Here is a 27312-nt window from a genome sequence, read left to right as displayed (position 1 = left end):
AACTCTTCGCCTCCCATTGAAGCCACTCCGACCAGAGGAGGTATTCAGTCCCCTCATGGATCGGTTATCTTTAACTCTAGTAAAGGCTTGGGGTCTTCAGAAGGACTTAAAGGGACTCTCGCTAGGTCTCCACTGATGTGAGTTCCGCTGAGGCCTTTCAAGGTATAAAGGCGGGAATTTCTCGGGATCTCCCTCCGACACACTCCCCATGACGTAGGAGGAGTAGGTGGGAGATTCACCCACAGCCCCCCGACCGGATTTTCAAAGGCCCGGTCGAAATGTGGAGGAGTCGCAACTGAGCCTGGATCCAGCCCGTATACTTGGGGCCCCTGCGTCATAACTACAACTTACGTCCAGGGACTTCGGGGCCAGTGTCTCAAAATGGATTAATGTTGTGTTAAAAGAGATTACTTCGAGCTTCTCTTCCCACTGGGGGCAGAGCTCAATGAATGCAATGTTTTAATGGTCCCAATTTAAATGAGGAGCCTTATCAACAGTACAAACCCTTACAATGTACACACAGACACATCTGTAAATCAATTAGCACCATTCCTTTATTGCAAGGTCGAAACATCCAAACAGTTTTATTTTTGGGTGTTTTTGAAGCTTTTTTAAAATGGCTCTTCCTGGCAAATCTGGGAAGTTTACTTTGGTGTTCTCGACTGCACAAGACTGTTTGGTGCAACAAGAAAGTGACTTTTGGTCACCGATCTTTCCCCATTATAATTGGATTTGATCAATTGTCTACCTGGGTTCCAGATCTGATACCAGTCCCTTAATTACCTTTGTTCTTGGCTCATTAACCCACCGTCTCACTGGACTTTTCACCTGGCTGGTTGAGATATCTGTGTGTTAAACAATAGCTAGCTTAGTGGCTTTTTGTTTAGAAAGACAAGGGGGTGTCCAGAGGGGTGAGTGTCGTGAACTTGTTGTCAGTCATGGCTCAGTGGACAGCACTCACGCCTCTGAGGCAGAAAGTTGTGGTTTCAAATCCCACTCCAGAGACTTGCACCCATTATCCAGGCTGACACTCCCAGTGCAGTACTGAGGGAGTGCTGTACTGTCAGAGGTGCCGTCTTTCAGATGAGATGTTAAACCGAGGCCCCACAGACGTAAAAGATCCTGTGGCACCATTTCAAAGAGCTCTTCCGTTGCCCTGGCCAATATTTATCCCTCAACTAACATCACTAAAACAGATTATCTGGTCATTATCATATTGCTGTTTGTGGGATCTTGCTGTGCACAAATTGGCTGCCACGTTTCCTGTGTCCAAAACAGTTCCCACGGTTGGCATACCTCTTTGCCGGAGCCTCCCAAGGTGAAAGGTCAAGGGACTGTAATTAAGTGGATAGTTTTTTCAGAAAGACGGCACAGGCACAATGGGCTGAATGGACTCTTTTTTTGTGCTGTAAAACTCTATGATTCTATGGGGACCTTGATTAAGCAGTTGGGGATAAGTAAGTTTGGTCCCACAAATAACAATGTGACAACGACCAGATAATCTGTGTTTTAATGATGTTAGTTGAGGGATAAATATTGGCCAGGACACCGGGGAAAACTCCCCTGCTCTTCTTCAAAATAGTGCCGTGGGAGGCAGTCCACACGAGAGGGCAGACGGGGCCTCGGTTTAATGTCTCATCCAAAAGACGGCACCTCCGACAGTGCAGCACTCCCTCAGTACTGGACTGGGAGTGTCAGCCTGGATTATGTATAGCACTAGAGGCTGGGTTGTGACTATCCAAACTCACTTCATATGTAGCCCTTACAGCCAGCAGTCACAGGACATCTTGGAAGGGAAAAGGTGTCTATCTTTAAGCCTTTTAAGGCAACTTAGTTTCTACTCATTGAAACATATAAAATTCTGACAGGGCTAGACAGACTGGATGCAGGAAGGATGTTTCCCCTGTCTGGGGGGTCCAGAACAAGGGGTCACAGTCTCAGGATAAGGGGTAGGACATTTAGGACTGAGATGAGGAGAGATTTCTTCACTCAGAGGGTGGTGAACCTGTGGAATTCTCTACCACAGAAGGCTGTGGAGGCCAAGTCACTGAATATATTTAAGAAGGAGCTAGATAGATTTCTAGACACAAAAGGCATCATGGGGTATGGGGAGAGAGCGGGAATATGGTATTGAGATAGAGGATCAGCCATGATCATATTGAATGGCGGAGCAGGCTCGAAGGGCCGAATGGCCCACTCCTGCTCCTATTTTCTATGTTTCTATGTTTACGCCCCCCCTCCCCCCCGGTCCATGATGCACCTCTTGTCAACCTTGTTTAACCTCATGCCTGTTGGTTCTTCTTTTGTAGGATGGAATCAACAGAGAAATGTGAAGCCATTATTGCTCATTTCAATGGTAAATTCATTAAAATGCAGCCAGGTGTTCCGGGTGAGTATATTTTACCCTTCTTTACAAAGGTGAAGGTTGGGTGAAGTGAGGCAAAGATATTATTTCAGATATTTAAGATAAGATTATTTAAGGGCAAAGTGGCACGTCGTGGGTTAACAAGTAAAATAACAAAGTGGGGTGAGGGGTGGTGGTGTGGGGTCAGGATTTTTTGGTCCAGATATGAGTGTCACCCTTCTCCGACATGTTGGTGTTCTTCGGTTGTTCTGCAGCTCCCTCGGAACCTCTGCTGTGTAAATTTGCTGATGGTGGCCAGAAAAAACGACAAAATCAGAACAAATACCTGCAGAACGGCAGAGCATGGCCCAGAGATGGGGAACCGGTAAGGAGCCAGTCGCTGTTATTATCGTTAAATAGGCTTCACACATTATTGGCTCCAAAGGCAGTGAGTGGTAACTGTCCAAAGGGACAAACCCCAGGAAGATTGAGTCAGGACAAATCTCGCAGGAATTGCTCTGTCACCAGTCTCTCCTGCTTCTGGCCGGCCTCCCATCTTCCACCCTCCGTAAACTTTAGCTCCTTCAAAACTCTGCTGCCGTATCCTAACTCACACTAAGTCCCGTTCTCCCATCACCCCCTGTGCTCGTTGACCTACATTGGCTCCCAGTCCGGCAACACCTCAATTTAAAAATTCTCATCCTTGTTTTCAAATCCCTCCATGTCCTCGCCCCTCCCTATCTCTGTAACCTCCTCCAGCCCTACAACCCTCCGAGATCTCTGTGCTCCTCCAATTCTGGCCTCTTGCGCATCCCCGATTTTCATCACTCCACCATTGGCAGCTGTGCCTTCAGCTGCCTCGGCCCTAAACTCTGGAATTCCCTCCTTAAAACTCTGCGCCTCTCTACCTCTCTCTCTCCTCCTTTAAAACCTACCTCTTTGACCAAGCTTTTGGTCACCTGTCCTAATATCTCATTATGTGGCTCGGTGTCAAATTTTGTCTGATAACGTTCCTGTGAAGTGCCTTGGGACGTTTTACTACATTAAAGGCGCTATATAAATGCAAGTTGTTGTTAGCTCCCTGACACTATCCCTTAATACCTTTGGCAACCAAAGGTATTAAGGGATATGGGCCAAAAGCAGGTATATGGAGTTGTATCACAGATCAGCCATGATCTTATCAAATGGCGGAGCAGGCACGAGGGGCTGAATGGCCTACTCCTGTTCCTATGTTCCTATGTTCCTAAAACGCAGAGGCTTACAGGTGACTGGATCGCCCAGTGTGGTACTGAGCCGTGCAGATCACAAAGGTCCCAGATTAGGATCTCTGGTCTGCGCTGAGTTCGTTGATCTCTTTGAGGTGCAGTAATTGGGCCTCAGTGGCTGGGGAAGGGGGAGGGAATCATCAAGTGTCCCTCCTCCTGATTACTAACCCCCTGCTGGAAAGTACTCAATGAATGAAGAGACAATCTAACTTGGTTGTGATATCCCCTATGGTGCCTGTACTCACTGTCTAGGCTCACACATGAAGAATGGCCACCTGGGTAAGGTACCAGAAGGCAACTAGTTCTCGTGGAACAGTACATAGGAACAGGAGGAGGCCATTCGGCCCCTCGAGCTTATTCTGCCATTCAGTTAGATCATTGCTAATCTGTATCTTAACTCTATCTATCCATCTTGGATCTGTAACCCTTAATACCCTCGCCTAACAAAAATCGATCAATCTCAGTTTTGAAATTTCCAATTGACCCCCAGCCTCAACAGCTTTTTGGGGGAAGAGAGTTCCAGATTTCCACTCCCCTTTGTGTGAAGAAGTGCTTCCTGACATCACCCCTGAACGTCCGAGCTCTAATTTTAAGGTTATGCTCCTTGTTCTGGACTCTCCCACCAGAGGAAATAGTTTCTCTCTATCTACCCTATCAAATCCTTTAATCATCTTAAATACCTCAATTAGATCACCCCTTAATCTTCTACACTCGAGGGAATACAAGCCTCGTCTCGTACCCCATCATCAGTCAATACCTCCTGGAGGCAAAAGAATGGGGTTACAAAACACTGGTGGTGATTGTGATACCACAACATGCAACACACATGATGTTCTGTCACATTGTCCACATGTGTTTGCTTTACAAAATAAATAACTTGGAGCACATGCATGGTGCAAACACATCTTTCCCATTCCATGACCCTTGTGCTATATGTCGCTTCTGGTTGAAATCCTTATGAAAGATTCACAACGTTTGGGACCAGTTATAGGGTTAGAGATAATCAAAGACGCCTCGGGACAAAATGGTTTCTCCGTGCCTGGAGCCCGAGGCTGTCATCTGTGACTGACAGTAAGTTAGGATTGAATAGTGGAGATGTGGATATAAAGATTCTGGAGTTTTGCTTAATTACCTTTTAGGGATTTAAAGGCTATTTATACAAAAATCTTCTCTCAGAAAATTAAATGGGTGGGTAGAGTCTATGATGGGATAGATTATGTAGGGGCTGTGGAAGGAGATTAAGTCGGTGAAGTAGAGTCCATGATAGGTTAGTCTATGGAAGGAGCAGAGTTGATGGGCCAAATGGCCTTTTCTCATTCCATTTTTTTTTCTTATGTTCTTAGGATGGTTGTTTATTGTCAGTGAGAAGACTGTTTAAATGGTGCTGTGATAATAAATATACTGTACCTTAATACATTGTTCATTTATCCTTTCAGGGTGGAATGACACTGACCTATGACCCAACGACTGCTTTGCAAAACGAGTAAGTAGCTTAGCCTCATCTGTGATAGTTTCTCCCAATGTAGTCTTAAAGTTCTCCTATCTCTTTAGATACCCCAGCATCACCTATTCCCCTGACTAAGAGTGTGCATAAGCAACAGGCTCCCATGATTGATTCAGCCACCAGAAAACCCAGGACTCTAAAGACAACTTATGGAATCCCTAAAGAATAAAGGATTTCTTTTTTCCAGATGTCCCTCCTCCTCTTCTGAAGGTGCTGACTCCTGCTGCGGCTTAGCTCCATGGGGACCAGCTGCCCTTGCCTAAGTGGCCTTTTTTGTGTCAGCATAGACAGTGAAGGGTACATTTTCTTTTGTGACTTTTGCCCCCATGCAATGGCCAGTTCCCCAGGTCAGGAACGAGGGATCACCAGGTCTCCCCAGGGCTTTCCTTGGGGTGTCTTCAGAGAGGAGGTACTAGTCCTTCCTGCACCACTGAAGCATGGATTAAACAAGAGAAGGTATCATTGGGGTTGTATTCTCTAGAGTTTCGAAGGTTAAGGGGTGATCTGATCGAAGTTTATAAGATATTAAGGGGAACAGATAGGGTGGATAGAGAGAAACTATTTCCGCTGGTTGGGGATTTTAGGAGTAGGGGGCACAGTCTAAAAATTAGAGCCAGACCTTTCAGGAGCGAGATTAGAAAACATTTCTACACACAAAGGGTGGTAGAAGTTTGGAACTCTCTTCCGCAAACGGCAATTGATACTAGCTCAATTGTTAAATTTAAATCTGAGATAGATAGCTTTTTGGCAACCAAAGGTATTAAGGGATATGGGCCAAAGGCAGGTATATGGAGTTAGATCACAGATCAGCCATGATCTTATCAAATGGCGGAGCAGGCACGAGGGGCTGAATGGCCTACTCCTGTTCCTATGTTCCTATTTAGATTCACGTAGTCATCTGTGGGGCAGGGCTTCCCATGGTTGCAATCAAGCAGGAATAGAGTGGAAATGGGAAGAAACAAGGACAAAGGAACAATAGGGGAGCATTGAAATAAATAAATGGCCAACTATGCCTAAAGTCTGTCTATTTCCTCTCTCGCTGCAGATTTTATTCCAGTCCATACAGTATTGCTCCAAACAGGATGATCGCACAGACATCCATCTCACCATACATCACCTCTCCTGTGTCCTCATATCAGGTGAGTGCTTGGGGTTTACTTGGGGTTATGAATACTAAGTGAAGGGTTAAGGTCTCACGTGCAGGATAGGGTTGCCAACCCTCCAGGATTGCCCTGGAGTCTCCAGGAATTGAAGATTAATCTCCAGGACACTCCTACAGGTGACCCAGGAGAAAAATCATTGGAGTATTTTTTCATTTTCTTTGAACACTTTCATTTATTAGTTATAAAAATATTGGAGATGGGGACAAAAGGCTGTTTGACCAAGAGTCATGATTAATCCAATTGGATAACAAAGAGTCTGTTCCCTTTCCAATTGGCCGTGGGAAGGCAGTACGCCTGGAGGATGGGCCAATGGCGGGAGTGTGGGGGCGGGACGGTTCGAGGCGGGAGGTCATGTGATGAAACCTAATTGAGCATAATGCTTTTTCCCCTCCCCTATTTTTCTTTTGCTCCTCCATATGCCTGACCTGTACCAAACACCATTCCCTAGGTGATATCATCGGGTACCTTCCCTCGGACAGGCAAGCTGAGGAAAAGAACTTGTATTTATATAGTGTCTTATCACATCTTTCGAATGAGACATCTGCCCTCTCAGGTGGAAGTATGGCATTATTTTGAAGAAGAGCAGGGGAGTTCTCCCCTGTGTCCTGGGCCAATATTTATCCCTCAACCAACGTCACTAAAACAGATCATCTGGTCATTAACGCATTGCTGTTTGTGGGATCTTGCTGTGTGCAAGTTGGCTATGACGTTTCCCACATTACAACAGTGACTACACTTCAAAAATACTTAATTGGTTGTAAAGCCCTCTGGGACGTCCTGTGAAAGGCACTCCCCATGGACTGCTGGTCCATGGCCGTCCCATGTGTGTCCCTACCCCCCCTAGTGACAGTGTGTGCTTACTGACTGCTTTCCCCCTGTCACCCAGCAAATCCCAGGGGGAACAAGTTTATAAAGAGTTCGGAGTAAGAATGATACCTGGGGCTAAAAGGGTTAACTTATGAGGACAGGTTGCATGGACTAGGCTTGTATTCCCTTGACTTTCGAAGGTTAAGGGGTGATCTAATTGAGGTGTTTAAGATGATTAAAGGAGTTGACAGGGTCGATAGAGAGAAACTATTTCCTCTGGTGGGAGAGTCCAGAACAAAGGGGCGTAACCTTAAAATTAGAGCTAGGCCGTTCAGGGGTGATGTCAGGAAGCATTTCTTCACACAAAGGGGAGTGGGAATCTGGAACTAAAAAGCTGTTGAGACTGGGGGTCAATTGGAAATTTCAAAACTGAGATTGATAGATTTTAGTTGGGTAAGGGAATTAAGGGTTACAGAACCAAGGCGGGTAGATGGAGTTAAGATACAGATCAGCCATGATCTAATTAAATGGCAAAACAGGCTCGAGGGGCTGAATGGCCTCCTCCTGTTCCTATCTCCCTAAGAGAAGTCGGTGAAGCTTTCACCCAGACTTACCAGAGAAGGCCATCGAAGTGTACAATATCAATGAGCGAGAACAGAGCAATGAAGGATACACTGAGAACCTGCTTCGGTGGGGTTAATCTCCGAAAAGGGGTGAGCTTGCCCCTGTTCCTAAAAATTCGTATTTTGATCTGACTGTACGACCACTACCTTAAGCCACAAACTGATATCAAAGCTCACATTGGGCAGCTGATGTTTTTGGACACATTTACACATGAACTGGGGTAACGATCACATCTCAATCTGTATTTTACAGCTAAATAGATATTTCACTTCCCTTTCTTGCTACGTGTTGGATATGTATGTTGGAAGATAATGAACAGAACAGATATCCTCCGAGATCTCTGCGCTCCTCCAATTCTGACCTCTTGCACATCCCCGATTTTCATCGCTCCACCATTGGCGGCCGTGCCTTCAGCTGCCTAGGCCCTAAGCTCTGGAATTCCCTCCCTAAACCTCTCCACCTCTCTCTCCTATAAGATGCTTCTTAAAACCTACCTCTTTGGTCACCTGTCCTAAAATCTCCTTATGTGGCTCGATGTCAAATTTTGTCTGATAGTTCTCCTATGAAGCACCTTGGGAGGTTTTACTATGTTAAAGGCGCTATATAAATGCAAATTGTTGTTGAATATTCTATTGTTTTGTGTCATCCACAGGTCCATAGCCCATCCTGGATGCACCATCAGTCGTACCTTATGCAGCCGATGGTAAGCTTTCCTTATTCTTTTTCCTGTTCCATTTTATAAAGTAAATGTCCTTTCGCCCACCCCTAATTTCCCTCTCCTTCCTCCCCTGATCTTTTTGGAGATCTATGGGTGCCCAGCTGTTCTCCAGTCACCATAATTCACAGGAGAGGTCAGCATGGTTATTGGTACATGGATGGGGTGGGGGGTGATTACAGCCGGGCTCGGTCCTAATTCACCTGATGTGACCAGGGTAACAACAAACACCAGGAGAACCACCATGTCCTCGCCCAACACCCACACACTTGCGGGCAATCAGGACATGGAATCCTGGCCGACTTTCCCCACTCCCCACCCCATGAGCCAAGGTTTTCTCTTTCTTTCTTTCAGTCTCCCTGTATAATGAACTAATCTCCAGTCAAGAGAGTGACTGGCAACCAATCCTTGACGATACTGCCCAGTGCCAGGAGGTGCCCAGTGAAGATGTGCCCAGGCCTCTTCTTGCCGCCTCATCCCTCTGACTGCCCAGAAGTGATGAGGAACTTACCTGCCTTATCAAGCACTCGCTGTCTTGCCTCACGTTTGAAGAACGAGCACTGGAGGGCTTCTGAAAGCCTTGGCACTGTTCCCAACGTGACTTATTGCTTGCAGGAGAATTGAAAAATAAGACGCTCTTAACAGTTTGTAATGTTTGTTTTTGAAGGGAACAGTAATAACGCCCACAATGGACCACACCATGTCTATCCAGCCCACATCCATGATGGGACCATTAACCCAACAGCTTAGTCACCTCTCCTTGGGCAGCACAGGAACGGTAAGTGCTGCCTACGCTGGTAGTACTCTCGGATCGTGGGGAAAAGTAAGTGAGTACATAACTAACCTCAAAGCACTTGTCAAAGCAATTTCTTTTTATTGTAAATCAAGGTCTCACAATCGCTTAGTGGATAAATACAATGGGCCGGATTTTGCTGTGAAAATAACGGTGAGGCGAACAGAGCTCGCCGTTATTTCTGTGCAAATGGGACAGCGACTTCCGGCGAGCGCACATGCGCAGTTAAACGCGGAAATCCGGATGTTGCTGTACGAGATGCGATCCTCCTCCATGAGCTCGGCGAAAACGGTATCTCGCCATCTGGCTCCCCGTTCAAATGAATGGAACGGCGTGAGGTTCCTGCACTGACGTAATAGATATGGACTAAACTCACCAGAAAAAGTTAGGGCTTGACCATTCCAATGTAAGCACCCTTTTAATGGCGTGGTAGCTCTTAATGACTGCCCAACAACCTCTCTGGCACTGAAAATTAACTTTAACAGGTGTGGAGTCTCATTCCTTCAGATTTTAATTGTTGGACATTTAAAAAAAAATAATAACAAATACATTTTTTTTACTTTTTCTTTCTGTCTCTTTATTCAATCTTTCTTATCCTCTCTTTATTTTGCTTTCTGTAACTGATTTGACATCAAATTCACTATTTGAACTCACACTTCCTGGTTCAGCCTCTGCGCGGCTTCTTCACAACGCAATCTGAGTGGTTAAGGGGATAGACGGCTGCTTGCCCCGTTCACACAGGTCCCAGATGCCCAGTAGAGGGCAGTGCGTTTTCTGGCTCTCTAATTTACAGGCAGTTGCAAAAGCTTGTAAAGCTTATGGCCAAGTGCAAGTCTATCAAGTGCTGCTCCGAGAAAAATCAGGCCCAATGACCATGGTGATATTCAGCCACATTGACTTTGGAAGTCTTTGGTTTGATCCCCAGTCTGTGCTGGAACAAGAGCTGCAATTTGGACTCCGCAGTCCTGGGCTGGGGAGGGAGGAGCAGTGGGGCAAAATCAGCCTGCGAAACATGCTGGACAGTGGCTGAGGTTGGAATCGGCCATGGCTGCGATGTCCCCTGTGGTCAAACAGCCGACCAACATTCATCGTGAAGAATGACCGCTCGGGTGAGATGCTGGCGGACGTTAGCACCAGTGCCTGACTGGGTTTGTGATCAGGAGCGGGAAGTCCAACCAAACGATTCCTCTCCCTCGCACTGAGGCCAATTGTAGCAGCCACCACGGCATAGAGCAGGTATCGAGCCTGTGATTTTCTTGGCCCTGATTGTATGGCTCGGTTGCACGTTAGGTAGTTGAGCCAGTGGGTGAGCCTTGTCGTTATTATTCTTTAAACCCACAACCTGAAGTGTTAGCTCAGTGGGTAACACTCTTGCCTCTGAGTCAGAAGGTCATGGGTTCAAGTCCTGCTCCAGAGACTTGAGCACATAATCCAGGCTGACGCTCCCAGTGCAGTACAGAGGGAGTGCTGCACTGTCGGAGGTGCTGTCTCTCAGATGAGATGTTAAACCGAGGCCTCGTCTGCCTGCTGATGTGGCCACTATTGGAAGAAGTGCTGGCCAACATTTCTTCAACCAAAACAGATTATCTGGTCATTTATCTCATTGCTGTTTGTGGGACCTAGCTGTGCACAATTTGGCTGTCACGTTTGTTTACATAAGTGACTGCTTGTCAAAAGGCAGTTCATTGGCTGAGAAGCATTTTGGGACGTCATGAAAGGCGCTATATAAATGCAAGTTCTTTCTTTACTCTTTCTGTGATCTATAACTGAAGCAACATAGCAAATAACAGAACCAAAAAGCTGGAATGCAAAGCAGGCCAGGCAGCAACTGTGGAGAGGACCAGGCTGTCCTCTGAACGTCACGAAATGGGACATAGCAAGATATTTTTTTTAAGATTATTTTAAAAAACCTAACAATAAGTGAGTCCTCCCGGGCAAGAAATCGGCCAGGTTTCGACCCTGTTTTGCCTGTGGTCTCTACTACAATGACAACAGTTTGCATTTATATAGCGCCTTTAACATAGTAAAATGTCCCAAGGCGCTTCACAGGAGCGATTATCAAACAAAATTTGACACCGAGCCACATAAGGAGATATTAGGACATGTGACCAAAAGCTTGGTCAAAGAGGTCGGTTTTAAGGATAAGGCTAGGTCTGTATGGAGACCTTATCTTGAAAGGAGGAGAGAGAGAGGCGGAGAGGTTTAGGGAGGGAATTCCAGAGCTTAGGGCCTAGGCAGCTGAAGGCACGGCCGCCAATGGTGGAGCGATGAAAATTGGGGATGCGCACGAGGCCAGAATTGGGCATAGAAACCTGCATGAGTAAGAACGACTATACAAGGTGCTATATGTCCATGTTATATAATATGCACTACGTACTGGATTAAAGAAAATATACTTCAATTATAATATAATGTGCACTACAAGAGTTGTGCCAGTGTTTCGTTGAAGGCTGTAATCCCCAAACAGTTGATGGTCAGTCTCACTGGGCTGTTGCTAAATTACCCTTGCACTTGTGCTGTGGATTCCAGTATAGCCCTGGTTTTGTGTCGCCAAAAGAGGCAGCAGAACCGTACTGAATCTCAGCATCAGTCAACGCCCAACAGCCGAAAGAGGCAAGACTGGGGCGGAGAGGGGGGGGGAGGTCCCAGAGACACAAGGAGGAGGAAGTATACCAAGAGCAGGCTGCATGTGGCCCGTGGGGCAAGCTGCATGCAAGCATCATGAGCCGGCATCCGGCTGTTTAAATATGTTGCGTTTAGCTGGCACTGCCCTGTGGTGCTCCAAAGTGCCCTGCAAAGCCAACAGTGCATGCACTTCAAAGTAATTCATTGTAAGTGAAGTGTTTTAATGTTTCTGGGAGATGCCATCTTTCTTTTGACTGTTTATTAAAAAATCTGCTGGTATCCTGTGGAAAATACAATTTTCGTATTGAATAAGAACGCAGTTTTGTCTCTATACTGCAAAAAAAGTGTTGTCATTTTAGGCTCCATGGTGACATTTTCTTCCTGCCTTCCCCCCCCTGCTTGAGGTACCAGTCTGTCCTGGGATTCAGCCCCACAGGTTTCAACTTGCCTCCACCACCTCATCTTTTCCAAATGTCGTATTGTAATTTGTTTCATTGACATTCTTCAGTATTTGTGCCCATAATGGGTCCAAATAGTTGCGGTGTATCTGTGTAGCTTGTCTGTAACATTATTAGTCAAATTGCTTGTAATAATCAGCTTGTTTCTACATCTTTTTCCAGTACATGCCTGCCACCACTGCAATACAAGGGACGTACATTCCCCAGTACAACCCAATGCCTCCCTCCAACGTCTCTGTCGAGGTAAGGCCCTTCATACTCAACACTCGCTGTTTTCTCTTGTGGTTTAGAACACAGAAGGTGGCCATTCGTCCCATCATGTCTATGCCGGTTCTTAGCTGGAGCAATCCAAAACTGATCCCATTGCCCCGCACTCCCCCCTTAGCTCTATATCTTCTTCTGCTTCAAATCTTTGTCCAATATCCCTTTAAAATATGCACTGTGCCTCAAGCAGCCCAGGCTAGAGGAATTAGTCCCCATTCACTCTCAAAACCCTTCATCATTTTAAACATTTCGATTGAATCTCTTATGGGGGTGCCCAAAGCTGTAATTGATCTAACTAATGTTCTGTATAAATTTATCATTCTCTCTTTATCTTTATAAGATATAACCTGTGCCCCTATTTATAAAATCCAAAATGCTGTTGGACTTTTCATGACTTTATCTACCTGCATTCATACATTCCGGAATTATGGATTTGACCCTTAGGTCTCTCGCCCTTCTGTGTTTCTCCTCCCAAAATGTATTACCTCACACTTCTCCACGTTAAAGTGTATCTGCCACCTTTCTGCCTGTTCCACTCGCCAAGTCAGTCTCAAAGAATAGAATCCTTTTTCAAATTTATTATTCACTATCAGCCTCTGAGATGAACCATACCACAGGTTAGATAACCTCAGATAACATTTGCATTTCTCATATCACCCATCCTCTTAGCCCTTCTGGGTGAGGATGGCAGTTTAGTGCTGAATTATGGGCAGTTTTATACTTTGGGCCCACATCCATGAGGAAACCAGTGAACAATGGCTAAACTGATTTCACATACTGCCTTTACTGCTGATGGACCATCATCATATCAGTTTGGGTGGCATGTGAAACTCTGGGCCTCAGATGTGGAAGGCCGCCAAGCTCCCGTCCACTATTGTTCCATGGACCAAAACTTTTAACATGGGCAAGGGGCAAAGGGACCATCCTTAGTGATCTACTGACACTTGAAAAAGAGCAGGAGCCAGGATAGAGGCACCCAGAAGTTTAAACCAATAGATCATCTCCTGGTTCTTTTGCGCTGCTCTTACGTTGCTGTACCCGTTGATGAATATATCACACAACTGTTGGCAACACCAAACCAACTGCCACATGTGATCCATGGACCAGGAGCCACTATATAAATGGAGCGTTAGCAGAGCTGGTTAAATTAGGCCTTAAATTCAGGGCTGCTCGTTGAGTTCCACCAACTATGAATAATCAATCATGTGCTTGGTCAAATCCATGTTATAAAAGAAAGGCTGCTGCACATTGGGTTCTGGAGATGTTAACTCACCTTGTCTTGGGATAAGAAGGTTGTGTGTTTGGGGGGGGGCGGGGGAGGGAACACAGGGCATTGTAGCTTTCTAACGACAATCATTCTTCATATTTCTCAACGTCTTCATTGTTTCTTTTTCCTTTCATCAAGTCTTTACTGTAAATGAAACTGGAAAGCTAACAGTTTGTTTGACTGCTTCGTATTTCCCCATTCCAGGAACCCAGTGGCCAGCAGCAGCAGGTCGCTATGGAAACGACCTCTGAACATGCAACTTATTCCTACCAGCACAGCAAGTAAACTTGAGGTAGGAGGCTAATCCTCTCAGTATGGAATTTCTGTCCCACCTATTACGATACTCTCAGCCTCTTATCCTCTCATTTATGTTCATTATATTTTTCTTCCTCCTGCCCTGCATTCTCTTGACTCTCACCTGTTCCTAGGCCTTTGCTGATGCCACTCTTGAACCATCTACGATGAAGTGCAGGAGGAGCCTGAGGTGGCTTGTCTTCAAGTTATTTCCTCTCGGTGGCAAGGCCTGACCTAGGGCCTCCCCAATGCCGCAGCTGAAATAACTATTGGCTAGAAATTTCTTGTGTATTTGTCGTTTATCCCACAATCAAAGTCATGTCCCTAATATTACTGAGGTATTTCTAGCCAATAGGCAAGGAATGATGGGTACAAACCTGCTTTCTACACTTGTAACAGAGCTGTGTTTTAACGCCAAGATTTCAGTACCTTAGGACCTGAGAATCTGACTACCATTCTTTGTTTATTAAACGGATGGTCAATTTGAACAAGTCAAGACCATGACCAAGGAAGGAGGGGAATTGAGATTCGAGAAGGAGCAAAAACAACCAAGAGAACAGGGAAAGCGTGATCAGCCATAACTGAGGCCCCATCTACCTGACGTTAAACAAAAAAGGGCGTTGTCCTAGTGTCCTGGCTAAAATTCCTCCCTCAACTTCTACTGCAGATTTGTCTCATTGCTGTTTGTAGGACGTTGCTGGCACAAAATCACTCTTGGGTTTGCCTACATGACAGTCACTGCACGTCATTGTGTGAAGTACCTTGAGATATTTTGACCAGACTATTAGGCTCTGTCCACGGTCTCGGTGATCGCAGCCAGGGTAGTAAGGAGAGAAAACGTGTGACTACAAATGCTCGCTGTCGAGACTCACACATGAACAGCCATGTGGATGAGGTCCCAGAGAGTAGATGAAACCCATGGAACCACACCCCAATGTAAGGAAAGAGGTACAGTAGTGTAGTGGTTATGGTAGTCAACTAACAACCTGCCAGTCCTGAATTCAAATACCACCAGGGCAAGTTGTAAAATTGAATTCAATAAATCCGGCAATCTGTGGACTGGCACCATACAAAAATGACCGTGGAAGCTGTCGGATTGTCGTTAAAACCCAACTGGTTCATTAATGTCCTTCAGGGAAAGGAAGCTGCCACGCCTACCTGGTAAGGTCGCCAACTCAGGTTGGCCGTATTCCTGGAGGTGGCATCACATGACTTCCTGCCTCCAACTGCCCCGCCCCCCCCTCACACTCCCACCATTGGCCACCTGACATGTCCATCCTCACAGTGCCCCGCCTTCCCACAGAAACAAACAGACTCTTTGTTACCCGATTGGATGATTCTTGACTGTCAGTCAAGTAGACTTTTTTTTCCCCCCATCTCCAATATTTTTCGATCTAATGAACAAAAGTGTTAAGAAAATGAAGAAAAAAGCAATTTTTTTTGATGTCCCGATGATTTCTCTCCCGGGTGTTGCTCGCAGCAGTGTCCTGGAGATTAATCTTCTATTCCTGGAGGCTCCAGGGCAATCCTGGAGGGTTGGCAACCCTACTACATAGTCTGACCGACACTGTGTGGTTGAGTCTGAAGTGGCTAAGCCAGCCCCTCAGTTGTGGGGGAAAAACACAAGGCGGCCCACCACCACCACCTTCTCGGGGCAACGGGGGGGGGCGTCACCCACCTCGATCTTGAGAGCAAATAATAAAAAGGTAAATTTGTACAGATCTATTTTAAGTCTCTTTTCTTACAGATGTGAGAGTGAGAACATGAAAGAATCAGCTCTCCTGAATCGGTGTGAACCAGAACCAGACTGCTTGCTCTGGAGAAAAAAAAAGAGAGAAATTTTTGCACAAGATTTGGAAGAAAAAAAAAACACACAAAAGTTTTTCCTTTTATTTGTAAGACATTCAACAAAGAAAGAAAAAAAAACACAGCTATTTTGATAAACTTTCTACTTCAGTTAACCAGACATACCAAACCCGGTGGCAGAATCTGTGGAAAAGAGGTTTATTTTGATACAGGAAAGAGAGCTTATTTTTTTGAAAGTGCAACTATAGCAAATCATATTTAAGCATTCTGAAACTGCTCAGAGTGAGAGAGGAGAAGATTACACAACAAAATGTCTTTTTAACCGTGATTAGTTTTTTGTTTTGTAAAATATCCAGGTTGATTTGAGTTCAAACCTTCACGAGGTAGAGTCCACGACCTTGTACAGTTACAATGATTTGATTTGTCTGTTGCTGCAATGATGATGCTGTAGAGATTAGTGCGGTTTCAATTTCCTTCTTTTTAATGTCCTCTGTGGGAACACTAACAGAAAAACAAAAACACAACTTCAAATTACAGCTTCTCTTTTATTCTGCTCCTTTTACACATTTCCAGCCGGAGGCATCCTCCCTTTCTCCCCCTCATCCTCTGCCTATTCCCGTTTCACATAGATAGAACGGTTGTGTCGACTGTCAGAGGTAATTAGTTTCTAATCACTTCAGGTATGGTTTCGAGGATTGTGTTCAGGCCGGTGTATCCTTTTTCTAAGCTTGAAAATGGATATTGTTCCAAGCCGTAAGAATCTTCGAATCATACAGCACAGAAGGAGGCCATTTGGCCCATCGTACCTGTGCCGGCTATCCAATTAGTCCCACTCCCCCCTGCTCTTTCCCCATAGCCCTGCAAATGTTTTCCTTTTCAAGTGTTTATCCAATTCCCTTTTGAAAGTTATGATTGAATCCCTTTCAGGCAGTGCATTCCAGATCATAACAACTCGTAAAAAAAATTCTCCTCATCTCCCCACCCCCCCCCCAAACTCCGATCGAGCGACAAGACCCATTAATGATAAATTGGTGCGTATGTGGATGAGGGAGAGTGCCAGTGCTGTAAAATCTGGGCTACAGCTTACACCTTCATCTATGTATTTATTGTAGGGTGCGATTTATAAACTGGTGCAGTGTACACAATAGTTTCAGAGCTGGTCAGAGGAAGAACTTCTTAAGAGCGATGTGTTTGAAATAATCTGTCAGGCAAAAGCATTGGGGAGTCAGCTGAATGCTATCATGGGAGAGTTAAGGTACCAGAGGAATGAGTTTTAATGGGCCGGATGGCCTTTTTACATCCTTGACTATTCTTGTCCATCATTCATTTTAAGGGGAGCTTGGTTTGTGTTGGATGATGGTGTTTGTTGTGGGTCTTTGGGTCAAGTAATTCTGCAACAAACCCTTTGCTGTCCAACAAGAAACAATGCTTCTGGTTTAAAAAAAAGAAACACCTTATATAAGGGGAAGGAAAGCAAAGAAAGAACCAATTATTACCACATAGCAGGAAAGCATCACGTTGGCTTTGAAGATTAAATGGCACAATTCCAACGTTAGAAACATTCGAGATACATTGCTTTTCTTGGATGTATTGTTGGTCTTGGTGCCTTGATGTATTGTGTGGGAACGGATCTGTTTCCAACACGGTCCTTCCCCTTTAACCATGGTCGGAGCACCTAGGCATTGGGATGACTGGAGTGAGAAAGGGACCTGCGGCCAATCAAGCTCACTCCACCCAGAGTCCGCATCGGATTATTTCATCATGGATTTCCCTCTCTTACTTTAAAGGAACATTTACATTCCTCCCCTGGAAAGTAATCAGGCAGTGTTGTTAATATCTCTCCAGTCCTTAATCCCCCTTTTCAACCACTATCAATCAAACCCCTTAATTTAAAGGTGCCAATCAACTCCCTTCTGTGGGAGTCTGTTCCGTTTATCAACTGTCTTGTGAGGCTTGTGACTTTTGTATTGTCCTCGTTAAGCAGCTTCCTAACTTGAACTTTACCTGCAGCTTTTAAATACCTAACCTAAAGTTAAATAGACGCCGAGACTTTTGATAACTCAAGGACAATACAGTGCGTTTGGATAATCCACTTAGAAGCAATCTGACAAAACGCAATTAGTTTAAGGGATTCTCATTTGAATGGGAGAGTCCCTGAGGAGAACAAATGGTTTCTAAATAATGGGCAGAGAAGCTCGAACTGGCTGCGAGAGACGCCCATCGGACTGTTTTAAAAACTGCAGCACACTCAATCTCTTTCTTGGTTTTTATCATGAGGTGACTGATCTCAGCCGACACAGTATACAATTCCAATTGGCCTTACTAGTGGGGGGAGGTATCCTGCTCATAATTGCTGTCCAGTGACCAAGCACATGTGTATGGACAGCCGATGAGGACAGGTTCGCTCAGCCTCAGTCAAAATCTACTGACGCTTATCCACTTCAGCAAGTTACTGGAGGGTGCCTGGTGCTGCTGTACCCCAGTTTCAGTCAGTACCCTCAGAAAAGGAGAGAAAAGTGTGTGTGTGTCTGTGCCTGTCCGTGTGTGTGTGCCTATGCATGTCCGTGTATGTACCCACCTATGTGTGTGTCTGTCATTGTGTGTCCACCTATGTGCGTGTGCGTGTGTCTGTGTATGCAGGGGTATACTTGAAAAAATGAAACAATATGTGACTGACACAGACTCTAAACTCATCATGGGGTGGCAGTGTGATAATAGATGAGGCTGCAGCAGTTTATAGAATTAATATGTTCGACCATCAGGCTGTGGGGTCCATCTACCCATGACCTGCAACTACCCCCTTCAAACCTTCTCGACACTACTGGGGTCCATTGCTTTATCTTCACTGCTCTTGTCTGTTGCAGATACACATTCAACAGCCAGTTCTACCTTAATAATCACTTGTGTCAGTAATTTTGCCAAGGAGCTTTGAATATATCAGTCGAGTGTGTGTTACATCTTACGCTGTGATAGGAATGGCCACAAGAGGGAGTCCGTTCACTGCGTGATCCTGGAATTGTGAACTTCAAACATATTGCAGGTTCCAGCAGTGAGGGCGACCAGAAATAGCTGCACTTCGAACCAGTTAGGAGCTATTTTTTAAATTAAAAGCTGACTTATTCTCAGGAGGGATTAAGTATTTGATTTGATTTTTTTTTAAATGAGGTATTCATTGAACTTTTAAATTTAAAGACGAGTCAGTATTAAAACTACAACTTGCGTTTATATAGCGCCTTTAACCTCCCAAGATGCTTCACAGGAGCGGTTATCAAAAAAAATTTGACACCGAGCCACATAAGGAGATATTAGGACAGGTGATCAAAAGCTTGGTCAAAGAGATAGGTTTTAAGGATAAGGATAGGTCTGTATGGGGACAACCTGTGCTGAAAATAACTTATTTTAACACAGTCCAAGTTGGCTCAGTTGATAACAGAGTCAGATGGTTGTGGGCTCAAGTCCCACTCTAGGCCTTGAGCTCATAATCCAGGCTGAGACTTCATCAAAACTGAACCATAAGAATTTACAGCACAGAAGGAGACCTTTTGGCCCATCGTTTGTGTGCTGGCTCTTTGTTGTCTTTCAGATGAGATGTTAAACCGACTGCTTGTTAAACGATCCCATGGCACTATTTGAAGAAGTGTGTCCTGGCCAACATTCCTCACTCAACCAACAAAACACAGAACAGATTAATTGGTTGTGTGCCGTTTGTGGAATTTTCTCTGCCCAAAAATTAGCTCCATGTTTGCTCTTCAAAAGCAGCTCATCGGTTGAGGACATAGTCATACAAGGTTAATCTCTTTATCATATGTTGTAGAAGACCGACGGTGAGGTGAACAAGTTGGCCCAAACCTGGCTTATACACCCTCTATCCAACAATAATCATCCGCACTGATTATTTTTAAAAAACTTTTAATTTATCCCATATCTTTGTGCGCATGCAACCTTCCAACAGTGCAGAAAGCCACCAGCATGACTGGCCCATCCCATTTACCCGCTCCCTTCATGGTGGTAATCGGAGAGTGAGCCCTCGTTTATCCCCCAACGATGTTCATCCTTAACGCTCAACGTTGACATTCCATCTATGTCTCCCTTTTGACAATCCGCACGACAAGCCCGAAATCTTGTCAGTGGACCCCAAGTAGTCTCTTAGTTGATTTGCTGGTAAACGCGAATGTGTTTTTCGTATGCACAAGTCACCAGAAAAGACGAGCTTTTTAAACTTCTGTAGAATTACCTGAGCAGAAAGGGAGCATTCATGATCCACCCCAGTCGACTTGCGGTCTCCTTCCGCCCTGCAGCTCATTGTATCTCTCAGTTCACAGTGGGATGTTGCAGGAGTTATGTGAAAAAAAGCCCTCGACCAAAACACTCCCCAGATTTGTGGCCCTTGGACTCAGCATCAGCGAGGACCCCCAGCGTCGGACCTGAAATTCAAACGACTCCAATTCGCAATACCTGAAACAAAAAATGATGTTAACTCTGTACTCCCCTTCCCACATCTTAGGGATTCAGCAACCAATTCTCAAAAAGATGTGTAAGAAAATTTTAACAATCGGAGAAGTTTTATACACAAATGTCAATCTGAACCACAAAAAGAGACACGGATGTAATTTAAAGTTGTGGACTTTTTTCTTGTTTTTTTCTCTCTCTGCTACTTGACTTTTTGCCGCATTCAATGAAAATGTTTTTTTTTTGCCCTAGATTCATTAGGTAGCTTTAAGATGCAAATATATTTACTTGTGTGTGTTTTTTTTTTAAAAGCTGCTGCAACGCATCAAACTGTCTCTTAAAGCTTTGCGGGGGAATTGGAGCGGTGGGGAGGGGGGAGAGATGGTGCTTTCTTCACTGTTTTATTGCTGACTTTTTAAAAAGAAAAATTAATTCAACTCTTAGTAGAAATGAGACACAAAAAAAAAATGTTTGCTTTAAAATGAAATGTTTCAATTGAACACTTTTATAGATTTTTTTTTAAACAGATGTTTGGAGAGAGAGAGGCAGATGCAATTTCTTTTTAGTAAATCTAGATGCTAAAGCTTGATTTTTTTTTAAAAATGTGTTGATAAGGATGATGTTGATGTTGCAGTCATGTCGAGTTCTATTTTGTGCTGAAAATAGTCTTTATTTGAATTTTTTTTTTGTTACTGAGAGTGGACACATTTGTAAAGAGACTTTTTCTTTTTTGTAAAATGAATGCTGTTCTTTAGTGTCGGTTAAGGCATCAATTTTGGAAGAAAATTGTGTTTGCCAAAGTGCTGAGTGAGACAAAATACAAAGCTCCCTCTCCCCCCAACCCCTTTCAACCCCCCCCTCCTGCCAACATCTCCCATTGAAAGCAGATGGGCTGCACGGAGGGCAGGACGGGACGGGAGCCTCGTGTTTCCCCCCTCCCCCGCCACGCCATATCTACACCGACACATTGGCCGCTCGTGTGGTATTTTTGGTGGGAGAACGGAGTAGCCCAGAGTGGGCTACCAGTGAAGGAGCTAGGTTTGGCCGACTAAGGGAGGGTGAGGTGGGGTGGGGAGACCGAGATTTGGCCAACTTGGCAGGAAGGGGAACTGGCCCAGGGACTCACTCTAGTCCAAAGGCCGAATATGGGTGACAGGAAGTTCCTGGGAGCAGTCCTCCAGAGCCCCGTTGGCCGACCTCAAAATGGTTGGGGTGGGGACCCTGCCGCTGAGGACTACCCAAAGGAAGCAGGGGTTCCACGAGTAAATAGACAGTGCATCATGTTTAGGGCTCATGGGCGTTGAAATTCTTACAATAAACAGGGAGAATGCAGTAAAAGGGTAAAACAACCTACTCCTGTAACACAATTCAATTGGATATACTAACTCATACTGGAATCAGAGGACCACCATTGGGCTTCAGCCCATCCTCCTCAAACCAATCGAGCAGACATTCTTTCAGTTGGAATTTGGTGCAAGAAATACTTACTTAAAGCCAATCCACCAAGCTTTTCTTTTCCCCCAAATTCTATCTGTCTCTGCTCTTTTCTTTTTCGTAAAAATGTAGCCTTTGGGGATTTATCTTTTTTTTTTGCTTCTTGACACAAGGCTGAAGAATTGAAAATTCCCCAACATGGCGCTTTCTTTACGATGTCACAATAACTGCTCTGATGTCACAGCAGCTACCCCATGACATCCGAAATAAAACAAACATGTTTCCTCCTTCCCTGCTTATAAAACACACGTATGTGGGACTCCCTGTGAAATCTGACCTTTATCTCCGACGAGCGAGGCTAAAGACTTCTTTGAACAAGGTGTCCACAAATGGGTCACTGTCATCCAGATGTGGGGGCGTTTGATGACCACCTGAGCGTGGGTCACATTTATAGTGCTCGTTTTGAGGAACCTTTCCTTTCGAGCCAAAAGAATCACTGGACAGTGCCAAATGACATCACTGTGTTGTAGCGGTAGTGGACAATCCACCCAGGCCATTTCCCTCTTTCCCTGACCGACTCCCCAGCCCATCCATGCTCTACCTTGCAGTTGTTGCAAACTAGTAAACCTGAAATTGGTGCCTATGCTGCCTCGTTCCTAGTTAGATACAAGACAACTGACTGGGTACTTTCAGAGAGTTTTATTTACCAAAGAGTCACGAGCCATCCACCAGTCATTGAGGAAGCTTTATCTCCACTTTATATTTTTTTTTGGACATTGCTGGACCAGTTTTTCATGTGGTTCCTCTGGATCCAGGTGCACCTTTTTGTACAGTTATGCCTTGCTGCTGGCTTCTTATGGTTCATTAATGCAACCATGAAGGAAATTTACTATCACTGGTTATGCAACCACCATCTCACACACACACATACACACACACACATACCAAAATGTATTTTGAAACTATGAAATTGCTGATTGAATTATGGGTTTAGGGTTTTTTTTTGAGGCGTGGGCAATTATTTTTAACGAGGGCGACCCATTCCCATTGAAAACCAGGAAGGTACAGCTGATCTGAATCAGACTGGATGAAAAGTCATTACTCTGGCAGCCTCTGTCTCCTGTATACTTCTGGCTAGCTCTGTGGCTTAGTTTTATGGTCAGTTATAGGTCCTTGAGCACATAACCTAGGCTGACACTTCAGTGCAGTGCTGAGTGAGTGTCAGAGGTTTCAGATTAAATAAGCCCCATCTCCCTGCTGAGGTGGACATTAAAGATCCCGAGGCCCTTTTTGAAGAGGAGCTGGGCGTTTCTCCAGCGTCCTGGCCAACATTCCTTCTCTCAGCCAATGCCAAAGCTGCTTAACCTGATTGTGCAACGCAGCTGCTGGTTGTGGGGCCTTGCTGTGCGCAAATTGTCTGCCACGTTTGCCGACATTAAAACATTGACGACACTGACTAAAAAAGAAATCATTGGCCATGAGTCATCATAAGGCGCGAGATAAATGCAAGTTCTTTTTCTCCAGGTTGAAAGAGGGCTCGCAAATCAGAAACTCGCCATTTCATCAACTTCTCACAAGCTTCTAGAATTGCAGCCCTCTTTATGAAAGGCGATGTTTAATTCAACGTAACTAGACACCTGTCTGCAGAAAATCCTCTTCATTAACCTCTAATCTTCAGCACTGTGCCACATGGCTGAAGGCTCCAGGACGATTTACATCTTTTTCAACACCAATATATTTCCCTTCAGCCACTCACAGGTTTCCCCGTTTTCGTCCACTCGAGTGACCAGAGAATATAGCAGCAGGAGCCATCATTATTAGATACAGCTACATATGCCATAATATACAGGACATGCCACCCTGCAACCCCTTCCTCCTCACTGTGTCGAACTCGAGACTCATCGCACAAACTCATTCTTTCCCACACCTCCTTACTTCCCTTCCTCCGACAAGCTACAGCCTTTTAAACTCCCAACTAACCACTATTTCCTGACTTAGCCCACATTTCTCCTGTTCCTTCACCCAAGGCAGTGTCCTGGACCATAGTCTTTGGCCTTTCACCTAGACGCTCTGATTTAAACGCCGTTGTTAACCACTAACGGAGGAGGAATCATTTGCGCCTCAAAAATCTTGGCTGTTCACACAATATATTCCGTCTGTTCTGGTTCCAAACTATCTTCATACAGCATACTGCACACATCATAGGATTGGGGCTGGTCAAGAGGAAAAGGGGCAAATTATAGCTGAACACATTACTAGCCCTACCCTCAAGTCTGACTCCACCCCATATTATTTCATCGGTCTATTCATTTAACTACCTCACAAGTGCAGGCCCTTCACTGAGCTTAAAATCCGCCATTCAGACAACACAGCAAGACCTCTGCCTGTTTGGGCCTTCCTTCGGAGGCTGATGACAGCAGGCTACCATAGACCACATGCTCCTCCCAAACCTTCAATTTTTTTTTTGATTAAATTGTTTCTTGATGAACTTTCCTTGTCCCTTTAACTTTACTGAGAATTTCATAGTTTCAAAAAATATCTGCTGCTGCTAAACCATGTGAGAGACTGTAGTGTAGTCTGCGTGTGTCTCCTAGCAACCGTCTCCATCCAACAACCACAGTGCAAACGTTACTGCTTCTTGCTTCCCTGGTTTTAAATTGTTCCCCGTCCCCTCTCAATTGCGTGCTTTAAACAGGTGACAGATTTGAACTCTAGTAAAATGGGCAATAAAACAATTTGGTGCAATTTTATTAGAGTTATCAGATTTTAAGGAGCTCCTTGTTGTATCTTTGTACTGTCAAAGCAGTAGAAAATAGTGAGGGACCTCCAAATCAGGACTGACGGGCCTGATGTAGCAAAAATGGACCCGAGACGCTCACTGTACAGGAACCAGTCAGGTTCCAGTGTCAGTCTGTCACAAATTCTAACATTGGCCTTGGCTTGGTGGAGTGCCACACCCTCACGCGGAGTTAATGTTGACCTTCTCGGGCAGGAGATGTCTCAGAGGAGATCCACAGGTCAATCTCTTGAAGGTGGCATTGAATAAATAGGTAACAACCTGGAGCCATGACAATGGGCCCTGCATTTAAGGTCAGAATTGCCTCAAGTTCATTGTATTTCTGAGTTGTAAGCCAGCCCTCCCCCACCCCAGAGTTGGTTTTCCTCGTCTCTCTTCCTTGTATCCTTCCCAGAGGGTGAACAAGGAACGTGCTCAACCTGCTGTTTCCACTCTTGAGAGGCAGCCGTTATCAAGTATGCAAGAGGGGCCTGGAGTAACTCGCTGTTCTCATTTTGTCCCAAACCTAACCTGTCTACATCTCCCCCCCCAACCTTCCAGCAGTATATGTACCATGTTTTGGAATCACAGTGGAAGAAGCAACATAGTCCACCTATAAACTCTCATTTATGAAGTTAATGGTAAATGACCTACACCTAGGTTTCATTGGCTTTGCCCAGGGTTACTAACACTGGGAATTTTGTTAACTATTTATTAATTTTGCACTATTGTTTTAATGCACATGATTCATCAAGAAAGAGTGAGGTGAGTGTGTGGAGAATGAGAGGAGTGAGAGATAGAAAGAATGGGGAATGATGAGAGTGAGAAGTGCGAGTGTGAGTGAGTGAGTGGATCGTGGGAATGGAGAGAGTGAGGAAAGTAGGTGGAGATTGAGGACAGGAGTGAGAGAAAGTGGGGAATGATGAGAGTGTGAGGAGTGCGAGTGTGAGTGAGTGGATCGTGGGAATGGAGTGAGTGAGGAAAGTAGGTGGAGATTGAGGACAGGAGTGAGAGAAAGTGGGGAATGATGAGAGTGTGAGGAGTGCGAGTGAATGAGTGGAATGTGTGAGTGGAGAGAGAGTGTGTGGAGAATGAGGACCGGAGTGGGAGATAGAAAGAGTGGGGAATGCTGAGAGAGAATGATTATGAGTGGAGAGTGAAGAGACAGTGTTAGTGAGAGGAAGAGTGAGTGAAGAGAGTGTGTTTTGAGTGAGAAGACAGGGAGTAGGGAGTGAACTGTAGCATCAAAACATTGTAAACTTAATCAATTATTAACAAAATCATGACTATTGGCAACCTTGTTATCACAACACAAGTAGCTAAAGATGAAACAGAAAACTGAGAGGGCTGGGATTCTGACATTAAAACAGAAAATGTTTGGAAATGAAAGGCTGGTGACCATTTTGAGTTCAACCTTTCACCGGCAATTCTGTATTTCACACGTATTTAAAGCATGCATTCTAAGGGCACAGAAACAATTTAAAGCATAAACAAATCTACAGAAGGATATAGCATTTCTATATCCTTGCAAAACACGATCGTACTGGGGGAGGGTGAAAAGATTGTGAAAAAAGAAATCTTGATTTCACGCACCTATAATCCAATGGTTTTTTTTTAAACTTTTGAAAATAGTTTGGAAGGCATTTAGAGTTGCAAATATTTAATTCACAAATTGATGGGATTACCTCATTTTTCAGAACACATGCAAGCTAGCTCTGGTGACATGTCATCATGGAAGCGACTGGTAAGCTGTGACAGTCACAGCTGTCTGTGCTCACAGTGCCCCCCTGCTGGAAGGACCAATGTCCTACATTCTGCTTGTGGTAAAATGGCATCCACTATAACCTTCACTGTAACACCGGGCAAGCAAATGTGATTCCGCGAGGAACTTGTTAGGAATGTAAAAGGTTCTCGGAAATGACCGGCACATTTGGATAATGTGATGTACTGCCTTTGTTTGAGAGAAAAAAAAAATCTGTATGGACTGAACAGAAATTCTATTAAATGGATTATTTTTTTTGTCAACTGATAAAGACTGTCAACGCTTGGAATCGTCACAGGAATGTGACTGAACCCTTTCTAGTTTCGAGGCATTAGAGGCCCTCTAATGCTCTAGTGGGTAAAGGCATCAGTTGGTCTCGGTGCTTTTGAGGAAAGGAATAGCAAAAACATTCACCTAGGATACCTGCTCTTGATTGAATGTTCACATGTAGACAGAATTGGGCTTGGCAATGATGCCTCCTGTAGTTGCAGAGCCTGCTGATACTCACCGTCAAGGCTCACACTTGAGTAACGGCCAGTAGAACGGAGTATTGGAGGGCTGCCAGTGAGCAAGGCTCAGTACCCCATGAAGAAGCAGCACCTTGAGGGCAGGAAACACTTAAACCGACCTGATGTGGCTGAATTTTAAGTGTTTAGAGCCACTGATTAAAATACAGGAGGTCAGGGCTGATGACAGTCTAGTTACTTACTGGGCAGCCTTGGCTCAGTGGATAGTACTCTTACCTCTGACTCAGAAGGTCATGGGTTCAAGTCCCACTCCAGAGACTTGAGCACAGATACCAGTGCAGTATTGAGGGAGTGCTGCATTGGCTGTGAAGTGCTTTGGGACGTCGTGAAAGGCACTGTAAAAATGATACAAGTCGCTTCCTTGGAAGATTCCTCCAAGTCCATCTGCCTAAAGAACTAGGATCAAATCCAACCTGGGCATCCTTCCTTGCTCCA

At 44.9% G+C, this 27312-nt stretch overlaps 1 protein-coding gene across 4 annotated transcripts in view; it reads left to right on the top strand.

Annotated features, from left to right (window-relative positions):
• LOC137307250 (RNA-binding motif, single-stranded-interacting protein 2-like) overlaps positions 1 to 26621 on the top strand; it is a 443828-nt gene extending 417207 nt beyond the window's left edge. For 2 of the 4 annotated variants that reach the window (XM_067976679.1, XM_067976680.1), the window contains exons 6-14: positions 2310 to 2389; positions 2620 to 2729; positions 5046 to 5092; positions 6159 to 6252; positions 8360 to 8410; positions 9090 to 9245; positions 12461 to 12541; positions 14034 to 14121; positions 15871 to 26621. In XM_067976679.1, the coding sequence (XP_067832780.1) occupies positions 2310 to 2389; positions 2620 to 2729; positions 5046 to 5092; positions 6159 to 6252; positions 8360 to 8410; positions 9090 to 9245; positions 12461 to 12541; positions 14034 to 14114 (700 nt within the window). In that variant the 3' untranslated portion in view covers positions 14115 to 14121; positions 15871 to 26621. Of the gene's footprint in view, positions 1 to 2309; positions 2390 to 2619; positions 2730 to 5045; positions 5093 to 6158; positions 6253 to 8359; positions 8411 to 9089; positions 9250 to 12460; positions 12542 to 14033; positions 14122 to 15870 lie in introns of all 4 variants that reach the window. The other 2 variants (XM_067976682.1, XM_067976681.1) reach the window with 2 other exon arrangements.
• The last annotated feature ends 691 nt before the right edge of the window (positions 26622 to 27312 follow it).

This window comes from Heptranchias perlo, chromosome X, assembly GCF_035084215.1.
Source record: "Heptranchias perlo isolate sHepPer1 chromosome X, sHepPer1.hap1, whole genome shotgun sequence".
In the NCBI taxonomy this organism is placed as follows: Eukaryota; Metazoa; Chordata; class Chondrichthyes; order Hexanchiformes; family Hexanchidae; genus Heptranchias; species Heptranchias perlo.
The sequence above is the reverse complement of the archived record's forward strand: the minus strand, read 5'-3'. Positions and strand labels throughout refer to the sequence as shown.